Source organism: Neolamprologus brichardi, chromosome 16 (genome assembly GCF_056152115.1).
Source record: "Neolamprologus brichardi isolate AB-2024 chromosome 16, ASM5615211v1, whole genome shotgun sequence".
NCBI classification, from domain to species: Eukaryota; Metazoa; Chordata; class Actinopteri; order Cichliformes; family Cichlidae; genus Neolamprologus; species Neolamprologus brichardi.
Genome location: NC_142119.1, coordinates 9,647,414 through 9,666,911, shown reverse-complemented (window position 1 = coordinate 9,666,911; position 19,498 = coordinate 9,647,414). Strand labels below are relative to the sequence as shown.

General features: G+C 39.9%; 1 protein-coding gene across 1 annotated transcript in view; it reads left to right on the top strand.

The window, feature by feature from the left end:
- The window catches only part of man1a2 (mannosidase, alpha, class 1A, member 2), a 128,031-nt gene that overhangs the window by 62,744 nt on the left and 45,789 nt on the right, over window positions 1-19,498 (top strand). The window contains exons 5-6 of the mRNA XM_006808150.2: window positions 4,309-4,427; window positions 14,350-14,430. Coding sequence (XP_006808213.1) covers window positions 4,309-4,427; window positions 14,350-14,430 — 200 coding nt within the window. The remainder of the gene's footprint in view (window positions 1-4,308; window positions 4,428-14,349; window positions 14,431-19,498) is intronic.

Genomic DNA, 19,498 nt, shown 5'->3' with positions numbered 1-19,498 from the left:
AGGCTGCAGAGCAGTCAGGTTGTGAAAACCCATGGCAACAGGACATGACAGAGATGATACAGGAAGATGCACGGTGACCGTTCGTGGGGAAAGATGTTGTTGAGTCAAATTAACAAAAATTGCATTTTTGAATGAGATATATATGTAAAAAAGCGTGAATGGATTGTCCGCGAATCTGGGTTCTGAATGGAGCGATCAAGGAAAGATTAGGAAGAACGCAGCAAGACAGTGATGAATGAGCACAAGCAGATGGTTCGGTATATGAGGGAGGGGCAGACGAAAAGATGGAGGCTGAGCTGGAGAGAGAAACTTTCCAGGTGTGATAACAAGGTTATTTCCAAAGATGAGAGCGAGCAGAATTTCTCAAGGTTAGAGAAACACACCCAGAAGAGTCCGGCGGATACGCATAAGTAATCTGCACATTTAAATTTTCTTTTGCTTTGAATTTGGAGTTGGGATTAGAAGATGGAGGGTGATTCATTTGATGAGGTTGTTGCTAGATTGGATTGGCCAAAGAAATGCTCCGCTGTCATTGGTTTTCATGTTCGCAAACGCTGACGAGGTTAAAAACCCAGAGAACACCTTCACTACTTGAGAAGTTGGAGTTTTTAAAAATGAATAAAGAAAAAAGCCTTTCGCTAAGAGCTTCTGCTCTACATACAGAAGGGCAGTTTGTCCCCAATCAGTTAATCCAGTCCAATCCTTTTGTTTATATGTTACCAATTCACAACAACAGTCACCTCAAGGTGCTTTATATTGTAAGGTAAAGACTCCAGTTCTTTGAAGTATTACTTGCAGGTTTTTTCATGAACATAAGGATTGAATAATCACTTACAGAGGATTTTAAGGGCTATTTTATTTCTATTTGGATCAATACCCAAATTGTTATCTTCAAATCCAAGACATTTTAACACAACATACGTTGTCTGGGATGTCTTCTGTTCAAGATGTTTGATAAACACCAAAACTCCTTTTGGTGTTAAAATCCTCTTTTCTGGACGATAGACAAGAGGTTTGATACCCTTTTGTTGTTTTAGAAGAAAACAGGTCCGTATATAAAATGTTAGTGTCACATTTCATTTGCGTCATAACACAACGTTGTTAATGATTGACAGAGCAGAGGTGTCATTGTTGTAAACACATAGGAAGCACTGCATTTAGGAGCTATTGCACAAAACCTTTAGAGGAGTATTCTGAGACGGTATCTTTGACAGGCCTCTGTCTTTGCGTCAGCAGTGTCACATTGCTATTGGAGCCTCAAGCGTACCTGTAGGTGATGGAAGTGACAGAAGGGAGGGAGATGGGGGTTGTGTGGTGCAGCAGAGGGGCTCTGCTCTACCAACGGTCGCGCCAATCTGTCAAGATCCGGCAGGCAGCCAGGGCATCTTGCTATCAGCTCCGCCCGCCTGACTGCAGTGTATTTTTAGAGTGATTTAGAGGTTCCTGTCTATGATGATAATAACACTGCAGCTCCTGCATGAAGCCAGACACTCTCCTTTTGAATGAATTCATAGATAAGAAGGGATGGCGAGCAGACTCAGGAATTCTAGCTGTTCACGCAGCTTCTGATATGAAATGGGGACGGATTTAAAGGGCAGTGCCACTGACTTTTACCTCTGAAATATGGTGGTAATGTATGCAAACTGAACTAAAGCAAACTGGAAGGCAATAGTAGAAAGGGTGTAGATGATCTGATGAAATAGTCATTTTGATGATATTTCCTATAATATCCTATAACTCCTTTTTTCCCTTTAATTTCTAAGGAGGGTTTTGATTTACATGAAGTTGAACCTTATAGGCATAAAGTCAGTTTTAATAACTTATAAGCAGTTCCCTGTTCCTGTAATGTCTTATTACCAGTCTCCTCCTTAGAATGGGAAAGGCAATGAAATGTGGCCATGTGTTTGAATTAGTCCTACTGTGACATGCTTTATATAAACACACATTAGCAAAGGAAAAACATTTTAAAATGTCACTGAATAACAGACAAACACACCGAGCTGCTCCTGTGGCTGCAAACTGATCATTTTTTATGGTTGCTACTAGGGCTGCCACGATTAGTCGACTAGTCACGATTACGTCAACTATCAAAATCGTCGACGACTGATTTAATAGTCGACACGTCGTTTGAAGCTTTGTAAGATCACAAAAGACGCAGGAATAAGTAGTAGGATTTAAGAGTGTAATAACGGACTGAGACAGAAGATGGCAGCACTGCATGTACAAGGATGCCAGCTGCCGTTAAACCCCGAAGAAGAAGAAGCTGTGTTCCAGAATTCATAGCGCAGTTTCCAGCAGTTTCCAACAATGGCGGCAGCTAGTTAGTTTTAATATTACTCTTATTATTCTTTCTGGGTCACAAAATAAACGTTTAACATATTTTCAGGAGAAAATGTAGCTGTGTAAACCTCAAAAATCTGCTCAGTTTATCAAGACACCACATATTTTCAAAAGCGCTCTGACGTTTTCGGAGACGTCTGTTACCCACTAGCTCGACAGTTAGCCGGGGGCAAGGCTCACTAGAGCCCGTGAGAACACCGGACTCCCGGCAAATCTTTTTCAAACCCACCGCCGTCTTTTGCTACTTAGGTTAAACATGATATATAAGTCACTTAGATAACTTAAAAATGTTATTGTTTGGCTTTTTTTAGTATTTTATTTGTTCCTGAGTAAATCGGTTTGGCTGAGATTAAAGTTAGTTTTTACACAGCTGAATAAACGTCAAGCAGACAGCTGATTATCAGAAGTGTGAGATGCTTGAGAATATACTCCGGTGTCCTGTTATATTTTAGATAGCAAGGAGTTTATTAAACTTCACTGAAACAATCTGCAAACTTCATTAAAATTTAATAAACTATCATCTTGTCTTTATTTTTAGTTAGCACATACCTTAAACACTTAAAGCTGTAAGCTAATGATAGTTATGTAAGAGCAGATGCTGCTGGTGCAGTAAGCTGTACGTTTTACGTCCAATGGATGATGATCTGATTAGTCGACTAATTGCAAAAATAATCATTGACTAGTGGACTATCAAAATAATCGTTTGTGGCAGCCCTAGTTGCTACCATTCGCCTTGGCTGAATGCTTTTGCCCATTGGTTGGCCACTCCATATCTTTCTGAAAATATTAATTCAACAGTTTTAAGTTCAGTTTTTTTATTTTCTTTCTTTTTTTATATATATTAGTAATGCACTGATTGCAGCTTGGCTTCTTGGTCTTTTTTTTTTTTTTTTTTTTTTAACTGTGTCTACTTTTTGCTGATTTCTATGATCTGAGGTCTGGTTAGCTTTAAAAGATCCATCTTGAACTGCGTGAGAGGGATTTTTTGTTTATCGGTTTGTTGTTCAGAATGTTTATGTGGTGGTGTGTCAATGTCACAAGCTATTGTTATGTTAGCTTGTGGCTGTGAATGCGCATCAGACTATTTATTTGAAGTATTATAAACATTTTAAATGTAACTGCTGTCTGGGTTGATGTAATTAAGTCCAATGATTTGATTTAAAGCTGTACATTTACAGCAGCAGCAAGCCTGTTCTGTATTCACAGTAAATTGAGCAAAAATGTAAGCATACTTTAAGTAATAAATTAATTATAAATATATTAAAGTTAAACACACTAATTTACAGTATAAGTAACGTAAGAGAGAGTACAGTGTGTAATTGTAGCTATATTTCAGTTAACGCCACACACTCAGTTTTTCTAAAAGCCACCAGACACACAAATTGTTTGTACTTTGGAAAAAGGAAAGCTACAAAGTTTGGTGCTATAAAGACAAACCCATTGAGTGAGCCTGAAGAACGATGCTAATGCCAAATGAGACGGTGGCTAATCAGAGAGAAAATTATCTTTACCATGTGATCAGTGAATGTCCTGTCAAAGACGTACACAGGCTTACACTCCAAAAACACAAAATAATCAGTAAAGCAAGTTTAAAGTGGATTGGATGAACTGTTGTCAACAGAGGCAAAGAACAGAAACACACATGCAGGCCTCTTGGACTGAGTAGTGCGATATGTGACGTGCTTATCCTCAGATTAGGGGTAAATCATCGTTGTTGGAGGGATAACACTGCACAGACTAAGTCTTTGTAGAAAATAGATCCAACTGTTATCTGCACTGAGTGGTTCAGTGCATCTCTTCAAAAAAGCAATGCACTGTGTACAGTTTGCAGCTTTTTCCATGCACACATCTTTGGGAGAGCCTGTGATGGATGTAAAACCAATGTCACTGTTAATTGCATAAATAAATATTCATATGAGCAATAACTGATGGAAGAATTTCAATTGTTTGATCTTGTGTGTTGTACAGGTAGTTCTCAACTGGGGGCAACCATCGTGGATGCAGTAGATACTCTGTACATCATGGGTCTGCACGAGGAGTTCAAGGATGGCCAGGAGTGGATTGAACAGAATCTGGACTTCAGTGTGGTGTGTACCCACCTTCCCTCTCTACACATAAAATACCCAAGAACACTTGGGTACAATTAAGCCTTCCATTAATATCTTAATGATGGTCTCCAGCTTGTCCACATAATGCTCTTAAGAATGTTCTGCTGTCATAAGAGATGACTTGCACTTAAATAAATGTCACCAGAGTGCTCATTGATCTGATGCATGCTTTCTTGACATGATTTTTCATCAGCCCATCAGCACTATTAGACCATAAATAATATGCAAACATTACTCAAAATCCCTGTGAATGTTGGCACTGAATTGTCACCAATTAATTTATCTAGATTGTATCACTCCAATGTTGCTGTTGGAAACTATTAGACTAGAGAATATTTTCAGTATTTATCCTCATATCGAGCATTATAGTAATAATGATTTCAAACATTGCTTCATTCAGGCTGTGTTTTGCAGTCACAATCGTGACTTTGTCCTCTATCCATTTTCTTCTCCCTTCCTCTCCTCACAGCCTTTTCTGTTAAGTGTTTCTCATTTCCATGTCTTGTCCATCAGTTCAGCAGCTCCCCTCATTTATTTCCTCTGCTTCAGTCTCCCATCACCAGCTTTTCTTTCCTTCCTTTCAGATGTCAATCACCTCTTTTTTTAATAATAATAATACTAATAATAATGGATTGCATTTATATAGCACTTTTCGGGGCCCTCAAAGCGCTTTACAATTCCACTATTCGTTCACTCTCACATTCACACACTGGTGGAGGCTACAGTTGTAGCCACAGCTGCCCTGGGGCAGACTGACAGAAGCGAGGCTGCCATATCGCGCCATCGGCCCCTCTGGCCATCACCAGTGGGCGGTAGGTGAAGTGTCTTGCCCAAGGACACAACGACCGAGACTGTGCTGCTTGCTAGGGCTGCAGCTGTTGATTATTTTAGTAATTAAGTAATGTATCAATAATTCCATCGATTAATCGAGTAATCGGATAAGAAATGCTGTTCTCTTATTAATGAACACACAGGTTTTTCAAAATGAACTACTCGTTGGTTTCCATTTTTAGAAATTGCAGTTTTTTAGAGCAAACAGCTGTCAAAAACAAAAAGAAAACAACTTAACCCTTTAAAATGGCACGTAAATACAATCAAATCACATTTTTTAAAGAAAATATTTTCTTAAATGCAAAAATATATAGATAATTTCAAATAGAGCCAAAGTCAAAATAAAATAAGATATACATGGAATCTAACCTAAGGCATATCAATTGACCTTCAGTGGTGATCACAGGAACAGTGCTGCTGTTTAGGACGCTAGAAACATGTTTTCTTTCTCAGTCTCGGTGATGGCGCCGCTGCCGCCGCTTTGCTCTTCACGGTGTGTAAACAGACTCTGGCTCCACGTTAAACTTTGACACCATCATCATCATCATCTCTGCTGTTGTGTTATCAGTGTGTTTGCCCTTAATGTCAAAGTTTTATTGTCACGTTGCTCCTGAATGCGTTTATATTGCAGGTGTGTTTTTGTTGCAAACGTGGCACCATAGTGACAGTGGCACGCTACAGAGCCATGTGTTAAAGGAAGCATCGAAGCCGAGAATTTGTGTTGAGAATTATTTTGTAATTGAAGTATTCAAATTATGCGATGAATTGTTGCAGCCCTTCTCCTCCTATATACTCCATTATTAGCATTTTCTGCTCTTAAGCTTGCTTCTTACAACTCGCCTCATTCACCCATTTACACACATTGACATAAACACTTTTTTCTATGCTTTCCTACCTAAGTGTTTACTATCTAACATTCGTACATAACCCCCGAAGTTGGAAAACAACTTGGGAGTTAGTATCTTGCTGAAGATATTTGGCATGCAGCCTGAAGCAGGAATTGACCAACCTTCTGATTAGTAGATGAGCTGCTCTACCTCCTGAGCCAAAGCAGCTCACTCATTCCCCATCTTTCACTACTCACTCGCTCCTCGGTGCATTCTCAGCCTTTAAAAGTGCCTCTGTATTTCTAAATAATGTGGATTTACATGTAGTCTTGTTTATTCTAATCAGTTTTCCCTAAATTCAATTCAGTTATTCTGTCCACATTCTGGCAATCCTCTTCTCTTTTTATTCCTGTCTTTATACCGGTACCAAACTCTGGTGCCCAAGCTTGTTAGTACCCCTACTGAGCCAATCACAGGACACCAAGCAGTTAGGTAGAGGGGATCTAACAGCCTGACACTTGGAGGGCTAATTAACCTCGGGACCACTGTGGTTCTGCAGAGAAAAGAGGAATGGAGAGAGTGAGAGGAGAAAGGCTTGGATTGCATGGAGGACATGGGTGAAATTGGGTTAGGAGAAATGCAACTGAGAGAGAAACTGAAACTGGTCAAGATCAGTCACAGTTTAGTTGAATGGAAGGAGGAAGATTAGGGGGGGGGAGCAAAATGGCTGCAATATGGGTAAAATAGATGGGCAAGGGAAGGAGGAAAAAATAAAGGTTAAGAAAAGAAAAGATGGGGAGAAAAGACAATTATACATAAAGATATAGTACTGACTCTGTACTAGTAAAAACAAATCAGTTTGGGGTTGCATCAGACCCGTATAAAACAAACTATTTCAAGCTCTATGGATAGGTGTTGGGTTGAGAGTCACTTGGCCTCACTTCTGCTAAATTAAATGACTGAACTGGGCCTGTTCACTGTGCTGTTGTTGCCTTTTGGACCATATTTAATGGAACTACATAGTACGAGTTATTTACAGTCCATGAGGGCAACTCGTTTATATAAAGCTTTTTTAAGAGAATTTAGAGACATTCATCAGCAGTTGACATGGCAGGTACGTGATAGAAGTATGAATGATTAAATACAGGCATCATGTCTATATGATCAGGCAGAAATACAGGAATAAGAAGGGTGGATATTTGTGAAGTGAAAAGGACAGAGGAAAAGAGAGATACAACGGAAGATTTTATAGTTTTTAACCCTGAGAAAACAGTAAAATACAGAAAGAGATGAAAATTGGCACAGTCATCTTACAATTGTCCCATTTGGGTTCATTAAATAAAAGTAGCAGTGTCTTCTCCAGCACAGTGATATCCAAAATACCCACTGGAGCAGCTAATGTAATAAAAGTTCTCTTAGCAGCATGAGTATGAGATTTGTGCCTTATGAAAAAGATGGAGAATTATTAAATGTAAAACAAATGCAATGACAGTGACATTGGAGATAAGAGCGTGAGGAAACAAAATTGCGAATATGCTCGTGTGAAGTAATAAAAATCAGGCAGGAGAGGAGAGCCCTCTGGTTACTTAGGAGGGAGAGGAGAGTGGAGATTAGAGGGAGGAGAAGAAGAGAGAGGATGAGATTTGAAGCTGCTGTTAACAAGTGAGAGGAGGAGGGAGGCGTGTCGCTGTGTTTTCATTAATAGCCTGGTTTGATGCTCTTACACCTGTGTGCATTAGGCAAGGGATTCAGGCATAAGCTTCCAGCTATACTATAACATTCAGGAAAGGTTTAGCTAGCTTAGGCTAAACCTTAGAAATATGGTCATGGCATTACTCTGGCTTTTGCATGGGCCTTTTACAAAACAGGTAATATCCCAGCTTGGCGTGAGCCATATTTTTCTTCCAGCCTGCAGTGGCCTGGCAGTGTAATTGGCAGCAAAAGTGTTATTAAACTTGGCCCTTGTGAATATCAAAGATTTGTTCAACCTAAAGAGAGCAGCTGTACCCAGCTTCCCCAGTCAGAGCACTGAGGCTGGAACCAGGCCATAGTCTGCATTTCCATTTGGGAGATTAAATACATCACTCTTAGTCGAGTTTAATCACTTTCCGGTGCATATAGGAGTGCAAGTTGCCCAATATTACATTGAGGTTAGCTGCTTCTGTGTGTGCACCATCATTGTACTATAGTACTACAAGTACTATAAGCTACTTGTAGACGTGTGCACATCCTTAAACCAGTATTTTATTGAGACACCTTTTGGTTTAATCTCGGCATTCAGTCTTCTTGGATAGGTGTGTGTGTACACAGTATTTATTGGCTTGGCAATATTTGGCCACTCTTCCTCGCAGAAGCACTCCAAATCAGCTAGAGGGGCGTCTTTTGTGCACAGTCCTGTGCAGGTCAGTCCACAGATTGTTCTGTTGGATTTAGGTCTGATCCAAATTACTGATTTGGATGTGTACTTTGTGTCATTGTCCTGTTGGATGGTATAAGTCCTCTTCATCTGCAGCATTCTGGCACTTTTGCTGTTTGATTGGTATTTGACTGGTATAATTTCATCCACTTAAGGAGGGGGTTATATGGGACTAAAGCCCCAGTTCCAGCTGAAGAAGAGCATCCTGAAAGTGTAAGAATGCCACCACCATGCGTGGGTATGGTGTTCTTTTTGGTTATGCAACAATTGTGGAATTGTGGCCAAAAAATTCAGTCTCACACATTTTCCTTCATGCTTTTAGGAGAATTTATGCTTACGTTTGTTTGTTTTGGGGGTTTGGGTTTTTTTGTTTTTGTTTTTTTGCAAATTGTACTTGGGTTTGGATGCTTTTCTTTGCCAGAAAGGCTTCCGTCTTGCAATCCTGGCCCATAGTCCAGACAAATGGAATATACATATTGAGATTGTTGTTACATAGTACACAACTGGTGCTTTCCAGAAATTCCTGCAGCTCCTTTAGTGTTACTCTAGATCCTCTGATAGGCTCCCGAGCTAGTTTTCACCTTGTCTTTTCATCAGTTTTTGGGGGACATCCAGTTCTTTGCGGTGTCAGTTTTTGATGACTGTCTTCACTGTGTTCCTGGTATATTCAGTGCAGTGGAAACTTTGGTACCTTTCTTCTCACTGATACCTTTCAACAGTGAAATCTCTTTGATGCTTTGTAAGCGGTCTGTGAACCAGAGCTTTTGATGCAGCAGGCAACTAAGTAAATGTCAGGAAGGTCCTGCTAGGACCGCTGAACTGTATTTGGGGTTAATCAGAGTCTCTTTAATTGATAGCAGGTGTGTACCCAAGAAGACAGAACGCTGTCTGCTGCTTCAACAGCGTATTAGTTTAAAGGTGTGCCGACTTACGCAAAAAGCTGATTGTTTAAAAAAAATCCACTGACAGATTTGTTTGTTGAAATAATTGAATTGCTTTGAAATCATTGTCAGTCAGTTATTGTGGTCTCATTTTTTTTAACCTCACTAAAACCTGGTATTTAAAGAGGTATGTGTACACCCTTTATAGCAACTGTACTAAGAATAGTTGCTATTCATCATTCCATAGCATTCATTAAAGTAGTTCCAGCAACTCCAAATTCATCCGAAGATGTTGTCTTCCATTTTTTCTTAGTTTAGTTTGATATGCGGGGGAGAAGAATTCAGTGCATCATGCAATAATACACAGGAACATGTGGCTGTGGCATCAAAACTAGTGGATGGTTCAGTTCTAACTGTAATCTTTAGTCTTTTAGAAATATGTAGAGTGTAATTTACCATTTTGTTTCTAAAGTTGAATGACCTGACATCTTTGTAGCATGTTGCCCCGTTCCTAGTACCCAGTTAGTTTAGTGAGCAATAAAGTCATTAGCCTAAACAATGAAAATAAGATCCAAGTTATCAAAAACTCCAGTTGAATTGTGCTGTAAGCTGTTTTGAAGTGGACTGCGAACCATACATGAGAAAATAACAAGTATTTTTGAAATATGTGATTGCAGAGTCGTGACATTATTTCCCTTGTCTTCATCTTGCATAAACATAGTAAATTGGTCTCTCTGTGTGTGTGTACACAGTATTTATTGCTTAAAAGTAACTGTGTGGTTCTTGTGTGCTTTTAGCAAATTTATGCACATTTTTATTGCATATGTTACACCTGCGCTCATCTACCTCTCAATTCAGCCACCCACTTGCCACCAACACATCCTCCAGCTCCAGCTTTACCACTAATGAATGATTAAATAGCTGCCATGTCAGTTTGAGCCAAGCAGTGAGTCATTGTTGGACTCTCTAGTGTCCTGGTTAGACCCCCGCATTGCAGCTTGCCCTGAGATGATGGATGTGTCGGCATGCAAACAGCATCTATGCTAGGCCCAAACATCCAGCAAACTAATAGACTTTGTTAACTAATGCATTAATAACCCCAATCAAAATGAGGATTTGGTCTGATCCCATGCAGCAAGGAGATTGAAATACTGATTAATTCTAGCTGTTGTTTGAGCCCAGTCTGATTTCCTGGATTCATTTGAGTTCTTTATTCAGATTTGTTTCCTAGTATATGATGTTTCTGGCAATAAGAAATGCAGAGACATGATTCACAGTCTTTGACAAGGTAGAAAAGGCCACTCTGCTGTTAAAATTTTTATACCATTGCTGAGCTTTTGTGGTCCTGCTCACTTTAAACTGTCATGTTTGGCATGATTAGACACATCTTCTCCCATCAGTTTCCTTCTTCTAGAAGCCTTTTTACTGGAGGTGAAAGCAGTGACTTACTGTGCTGGCTCCTCTCGTGTCATTTCTAATGACAGACGTTAATATTTTAGCTGAATTGTCTGAATGACATATTTTATCAAATTTGAAGGTCTGTCATCAGATTTGTTGGAATACTTCAGTGAAATCACACACTGTGAATGAAACAAACAAACAAACAAAAAGATGCATTCTCACCAGCTGTTGAGATTCCAGGTTTTAATATGAATATTCTTTTGTAATTTTTTTTTAAATTACATTGTAAAATTTTATTGTTGAGCTTTTAAAACATAATGTTTTCAAATATGTTGTTTCATGCAAGTATCTTACACCAGGGATGTTTTAACATCATATAAAGGTCTGGGAATAAACAGCATTAGGGTTGGGAGAGATGTTAAAATCGACAGTCTACAAATATACATTCATGGAGGTGTGAAACTTTTACCTGTGTGTCTCTTACCTTTTATTGTTAATATAATGATTAAAATCCAGCTAATACAGAACCTTTCAGAATCAGCTTTATTGACAAGTATGTGTGAACTGGGCTCCGGCTATTTCTTTGCTTTCAGTGTACAGAACAGAGTAGACGGCAGACAATACTGAGAACATGACACCAACATGTGTAGCATGTTTATGTTGCATTTGCAGTGCGTACAGGAGTGAGTGTTGTTAAGAGCGTTAAGATAGAAGATCATATAATGAAGTGACCCTGGTGTTCTGTTTAGTAGCTCCATGACAAAATAAATGATTTCAGTCCAACTGTTTATTCCTGTGCCGCTCTCAAGCCTCACTGCACAACCTGTGTAACTTCGGCTACGTCCACACGTACACAGGTAATTTTTTTAAAACTGAGATTTTCTTTTTTTGTTTGGAAAAAAAAAAATCCCGTCCACACGTAAAACCCCAAAAAGAAAGAAAACACTGCCAGGAACATGCCAAAGCAGAAGGTGGCGATATATTCCTGTCCGTGTAGAAATGTTGGCCAATCAGAAGTCTAGAAGCCTGGGTGGGAAAGAGTAAACAAAGATGGCGCGTAGAAGCAGCACTGAGTCCTATGTGTGGATGGACAGTAGCTGTGTGCGTCTATGTAAGCATTTAAACAGCAAGTCCGCCATTGTAGAAATTCATTTCACTGAAACAATAACCTGGCGCACAGTGTGACGTCAAACTGTAGAAACAGTCATTGGACACAGTCATTGGTCCACACGTAGACGCAAAAATTGAGTTTTTGAAAATCTCCACCCTGGCAGGAGTTTTTAAAAAATCTCCATTTTCAGTGACCGAAAACGCCGTTTACGTGTGGACGAAAGGTGCAAACACATAGAAAAATCTGCGTTTTCAAAAATACCCGGGTACGTGCGGATGTAGCCTCCCACTTCCCCCTCTGTGCTCACCTCAGGCTTTTTTGTTTTGTTTTGTTTTTTAAATCAGGGTTGTTTTGTCCCTGCTTTTCATTGGGCTCAGTGCTTCTAAACTGCAGCTGTAAATGGCTAACAAGTAAAGGCTGACTCATGCTGTAGACGGATGCCAGCCTTCAGCTGGATGAGAGCTTCCCAGTCGCCACCTTTCATCAGGTTTAACACAAACCTGCAGCTCGTCTTGCTTTTCAGTGTGTTTTGTGAAGTGCTGATTGTGTGCCGGTAAAAATGAAAACCTTTTTAGTTGGGCTTAGTCTGAAAACTTTGGGTGCAGAAAGAAAATATGTGCAAGTTGAAAATAGGTTTATGCAGGCAGTATTCAACACTTTTCCCTTCCAGCACTAATCCACACATGGGATCTGAGACAGGAAGCAACTCTGGTACTTTAAGACACATTCAAACAGCTTGAAAAATAAAAATTAACTCAACATTGAGTGTACGGCTGCTACATTCTCTCTCGCTCTCTCTCTCTCTTTTTTTTTTTTGCTTATACTCAAGTGAAAGCCTCAACAATGATAGGGCTTCACTATTTCAGGAGCAAATCAGACCTGTTATATCTGAGAGGCCAAAATCCACCCTGCTGCAAACAGCCCATAGATGAAGAGATACTATAGAGATTGTGGGGTTTACCTTCAAAAGATGCTCAGATTTTCAGACATGAACCACAGTATTGTACAGCTAGATGTATGCCTCTGTAGATAAGAAAAGCATTCTTTAGGGAAATGTGCCTGTGGGGGAAGGCATGCCAAGAAGGCTCACTGTTCCCTGTATAGCTCTATTGAAAAGACTTCCCAGCAGAAGCATTATCTGACAGGTTATGACAGCTCTTTGCACTGAAGGAAATGCAAGAAGCCGAGAGAGGCTCTTGAATGAATTAAGTGGACTAGATGAAGCTAGGCTGGCATCAGGGCCAGGTTTGCGCTAATGTGAGTACCGGTGCTGACCAGTGTTCAGGGCTGAGCATCACAACCAGTCTTTGAATGTTCTTGTTCACATGTGCTCCTGACTCCAGGTTAGAGTTACCTCATCAGGTTACAGAAGAGAGCGCTGTAAACTGTGAGTACTGTAATCAGTAAGGCTCAATCATAAATATTTGATGTATTTATTTGAACCATGCTGTGGCTGATCTTAACATGTTATAGCCACACAATGTTCCTGCACTCCTACGCTTCTTTCTCCTATTTGTTTACTGTAAACAGAGGTCTTTCAGCCTGCACTTTAAAAAATGTGTAGGCAGGGTTCTCTCATCTTTGGTATGTTTTCATTTCTAATGTGAAAATATCAGCGCAAGGTCATGTTGTAAATTGCAAGGAGCTCTCAGCATTTGAATGTACGGGACCCAAAGGCGTTCCAGGTGAATAACATTTCTGCATCACAGTCGCTGTGTCATCAACCATGTTGTCAGTCACAGTATTCCAATTTCCCAAACACGAGGAATGCTGTGGTTTGAAGAAGCTGCGAGGCCAGCAGTACAAGCATTGCACAGAGTGAAATCAGTCAAGTGTGTACATGAAAGTCTTAATTAGGTTCTCCGTTGGAGGCACATTAATTGGGATGAGCAGCCAACTAATTTGAATTGGCAAACAATAACCATGGTAACAACTTTAGACCCAAATAATGTGCGAAATCACCTAAACCACTTTGTGTATTCGTGGTGGCTTTAGTTCAGTGTTTAATCCTCAAGACGTCTTTTCTCTCCTGTCGCTCTCACACGTTCCACTTCATGTCTGCTGGCAGGTTACTGACTTGTTGCTCAGCGCTAATGATTCAAAGATTTTTGTTTCACCTGGACAGCTTTTACTGTCTGATCTGTCTGAAAGTACCTTTCCACTTTGCATCTTTTGCTGCATGACATGCAAATTAGCAATAACATTAAGAAGCCATTGATCTTAGTGTTTTGTTATACAGCACCACTGGGCTTCACCAAAGCCAGAAATTAATACTGTTCACAGTTATGTATCCAGTGTCACCAGAGAATAGAGCCAATAGGGGAGTGCTGTTTTGCCTGTTCTGTTTAGATCTTGGGTATTAGTGATTATTTTGTGCCATTTCCTGTAGCAAGCTGCTTTATTTAATGATTTTTGTGCTGTCTTAATTTTCCAGAATGCTGAGGTGTCAGTGTTTGAGGTCAACATTCGGTTCATAGGAGGATTGCTGGCTGCCTACTACCTCTCTGGACAGGAAGTAAGTACTTATTTGCTTGTGTGTGTTATATATGAGAGTGTAAGAATTTTTTAATGTTATTTTTTTTCTACATTGGACAGAAAATTGATGAAAAATAGATGTTAGTTCAAATCACCTGGGCTATAATCCTCAAAAATGATCTTCATGTCTGTGTTGTTTCATATTTCCTCTCCTCTCCTCTCCTCTCAAAGCCAACAGGCAAATTTTGCTTCTTGGTTTAAGGAGCTGGTGAACATTAAATCCAACCATCCATCTTTCTTTTTCTGTTCTTTCCCACCTCTTCTCTGTCCATCCAATCCGCTCCAACTTTCATGCCCAGCCGAGCAGTGCTCCCTCTATAATAGGAGCAAATACATCAAACTCGCTCAGCACAACCTCCACGACTACTGTGCTCCCAAGAATTTATATGGGCGGGGTGGGGGTTACTGCCGACCAACAGATCTCGAAAGAAATCAGTGCTTTTCTTAGCCTTTTCACTTCACCACAAATACAGCTCTGACACAGTTGCTAACTTTCAATATTGTGTCCTGTAAATCCTGATTTCCCTTCCTTTAGTCTTTGTTTCTTAAACCACAACTGTCACCCGGAAGATACAGAAATCAAGCTGTTTTGTGCGAGTAGACAGCCAGTGAAGTTCTCAAAATAAACCACGATGGGCTGAGTAGGCATTTTGCATTGATTATAGGGCCACACCTTTAGATGAAGGCTGCTGTGGTTCATCTAAAGGTGAAGGTTGTTTTTGTAAAGACAATGCTATTGTCTTGTCCTGTCACCAAAATTGTTTTCTTCGTACCTTTCATGTACATTAAGAAGTAGTCTGGAAAAAAAAATTCCGGTCTTTTAAGTGACATTTGTGAAAAATATGATCAGTTTAGTAGCAGACACCCCATTCACATTAACTTGATGCTAGTGGTCAAGACTTTAGTGGCATTGTCTTGCCATTTATGCTTTGCTCATTCTGGGAAACCATCAGCTTAGTCTGCTGTCCTAATGTCTAAAGAGCACATTTTTGCAGTGAAGCCATCTGGTCAGAGAATGTGTGTGGGGTGAGCCGGTCATTTAACTGCTAAGACGAAAGCTCAATCGGATGATAGCCAGTGGTTTTAAAATGCATTTCAATAACCGCAGTTATTCTTTTGCTCTTGATAAAGGCCTTGTACCTGCTATAGATTGCATATAAATGATAGATCAGAGGCAGGGTTGCTAATTTGTCAGCTAGTTAAATGTGTTTTTAGACTGTATGGCTTTAATAAACGTAATCATTAGCTGTACCATGTAGCAGAGACATCAGAACTATTGTTTGTACCAGGCTGTTAGCGAACTTTTTCATGCTGCAAAGTTGGGCTTTTGTATTATGGGAGGCTGTGTACATGGACTCACTTTTAGAGCTGGACTCAAGTAGCGATTTAAAAAGTGATGGCAGTTCCACATTGGCTTCATTTCAGACCTGGAGTCTTTCACTTGGTTGCTTGCATGTCGCCAAAGCTTCCTTACATAAGTTCAATAGATGAAGATAATATCACAGACGTAAGGCAGCAGTTTCACTGGTCTGTCCCACTAAGTTTAAAGTGGGCTGTGTGTGACATCCCTGCTGTAAGGGGAAGCTGTGGCTGAATTAAAAAGAGGGTAAATATAGACGTGAGTGTCTCAAAGTTCAAGTTTTGTATTTCTTTTTTAGTTGATAGAGTAGAAAGCAAAAGCATAAACTAACCATTTATTTACAATTAGATTTTGGTTAACAGCTGAGGAGAAATCCAAAACACTGATTTGAAAAGACCGTTAAACACCCTAAAAGTAACACGTTTGTTTTGTTGGGTAATTAAAGCCATGAAGAGAACAGATTAGTCATTTGCAATGTTTCAGAAGCAGATTAAAAAAAAAAAAAACAATCTTGTTCTGCCCACTCACTGAAAAATGCCCAACAAACTTTACTCAGTCACGCTGAGTGTCCAGAGGTTGTGGGTTGGATTTATGGAACCGATAAACATTGTGATAATTTACTGCGAATAACAACAGAAGCCCAAGTGGCTCACAAGCAAAACTTAATGCCACTCTTGTTCCCCACACTGCACTTCACCTCCTATTCCCTTGCTCAATTTCACTTCCCCCACCCAAATCAAACTCAGTCATTCATCAGAGCCCACTGGAGTGATAATAGAAGCAGTGGGAGGTGGAAAAAGAGGGAAATCGAGCATGGGAGGGCTTAGAGGAGAGACAGTGATGGAGGGAACAGAGGAGAGGGTGGAGAAACCTGTGCGATGGGAGAGTGAAGATGAGTGGAGGGTGTTTGGAGGTGATTGTTACAGATAAAGAGATGTGAGTGGGGAGTGAGGATGATGAATGGCTCTGGAGGGGAAAAAGCAAGTCAGATTCATTCTTCACTCTCACTGAACATGTCCTTGAGCAAGGCATTAGTATATCCTTGTAGCTGTATGTGTGTGGGACAGTCACAGATAGTGATGGATTGATTTAGAGTTAACGCAAGAAAACACATGGCTCCAAACAAATGCACAGAAACACTAATGCTCTGGTTTTGTATACATTTTGCTTGTGTTCTAATCTGAACCCACATGTAAAGATAAATAAGCATTAATTAAAGCCCAGAAGTACTCATCTTCCAGAGGTCGTTTACAGAGCTCACTGCCTCTATAATGGCTCTTTAACTATACAAAACTGAGTTATTTTCACTTAAAAAGAAAAGTTTTTTGTTTTAATTTCAACTTCAGTGAATACGCAAACATGGACGCTAGTACCTCAGTTGTTATTTTTCCCCTTTTTGATTATATTAAGAATATTTTTTTTACATACTGTATATTCCTGCACAGAATACAGCTTCACAACATATATATATTTACTAGGGGTGCAACAATACTCGTATCGATATTGAACCGTTCGATACAGTGCTTTCGGTTCGGTACGCATATGTATCGAACAATACAAATTTTTTAATTTATTTTATCAACTTCTGACGATGCTGTCTGTGTTGAGCGCTCAGTGGATCTGAGCTCGACAGTGCAGCCTAGGCGGAGTAGTCGAACGCAGATTCACTGAGTGCAGGGCAAGCTAGCTAGACAGAAGTTAAGCTCTCCTTGCAACATGGCAAATTGAACCTCCCCCACCCTCATTCAGATCTGGCGTTTGGAACTATTTTGGTTTTCATGTGAAGTATGACCCTGAAGGTAAGCCTGTCATGGACAAAAGTAAAACAGTATGTCGGATGTGCCACGCAATGCTCAATTACATTGGTGGGAACTAGTGCGTTAGCGCAGTTAGCTCGTTAACGTGTTGGCCGTCCAGCCCCACGCACGGGGCGATCCGCGGTAGCTCGTTAACGGAGATTTGCCGTGTTGTGGCGTTAACGTCATTTCAGATTAACGCTGACAGCACTAGTGGGAACACAACGAATATGACTGCACATTTACGCCAACATCATCCTAGTGCAAAGACAAGTGGAAGCAGACAAAAAACAACAAGCACGCATGCTACAAACTTTACCCGCGTCATTTAGACAGCCGTTAGCACATGATTCTCCTTATGGGGACCTGATATGTTTAATATGCTGCTGAGAGTATAGCCCAGAAGAAGCGTATAGTATAGCTTTTATTTTGGAAAGAGCCATTTCTCTGTAATAAACTCTTTTCCAAAGATGAGTGATTCCTCAATCAGATTTCTTTTTTTAATTACTTTGTTGTTTCATCAACATTAAATTTAAAAACTGTACTTTTGAGTTAAAATATATATTTATAATTTAAAAAAATTACAAATTAAAAAGGCATGAACATTTTTTTTTTGTATCGAAAAAATATCGAACCGTGACACCAAAGTACCGAACCGAACCGTGAATTTTGTGTATCGTTGCACCCCTAATATTTACTGTTATAGTTAATTCTATTTTTTTTATCTGTCTGTACACACTTTCATCTCGCTCATTGCAAATTTCAGACTTTAATATTACCACAGCTTCCAACACAGAATTTGAATACTCAAACTCTGTTTTCATATACGATACAATTCTTACTGGACGTTAAACCAGTGTTTGTTGTTCAGTTCCACATACTGTTTATAAATGATGGCTATAGCCACTGGGACATCATCTGGTTTGCGTCTTGTTGTTGAAGCTTTGAGCGTCTGCTGTTGCCATCTTAGCTTTTTGGAAACCTTGGTTTGGGGTGGCAGTGAGGATTATTATCACTTTGAACACCAGTGGGGACTGTAATTTACAAAAAAAACATTGAGTATGGCTGTAATAGCGATTAAGATCATGAGCGCTTTGGCTTTTTTGAGGACATAGATCAGGGCATCTAAGGAGTCTTTTTTTCCTGTTGACTTCTATACATTCAGACATTGTTTTGAAACCACAGCAGTCCCCCCGGCCATTAAAAAACAGATTTAAAGCATGCTCACTTTGGCTTTATTTTCAGACCAGTAAGGTATGAAGACTCGCAGCGTCAGGTTGAGTCTGCCTTGCATCACAGAATGGCAAGACTGGGCCATACAGGAAACGAGAGGGTAATGATATTAGAAACGCATGCTGCTGCTTGGGATAGCTGGCAAGAATGTAAGACATTGCTGAGCTGAATTTGGCTTTGTCGCGTTGCAGAAGCTTCCTGTCACATTGAGAGCTTTGAAGTTTCCTCAGAAGCCACCATGCTGGCTCTTTTTTCTTTGGGTAACCTCCATGTGCAAATTTCTAATCTCTAAATTTCCAAGAAGCTCAAGTAGAGAAAGCCAAAACAATACAAGCAATTTACAAAACAAACCCACCGATGTAATATGTGTGGAAGAGGACCAAGGGCAGCCTCGTCAGATAAGGTTTCCTAGTTATTGGTTGTATTTGTCAGTCTCCAACAGTGCAGTCCCAAAAGATATAAACACAGACAAGGTAACGAGAAAGACAAAAGGAGAATCTGAGAAAACACTCAGGAAGATTAAATAAAGGACAGAAAGCAAAACCAAAGTGATAAAAGCCAGCCAGGGAGAAACCGATAAAGACAGAAATGAAGGTGCAGCAGACAAATGTAGAAGAACAAAGAGCAGGAGGGTTGGAGATCAACATTCAGAAGGTGTT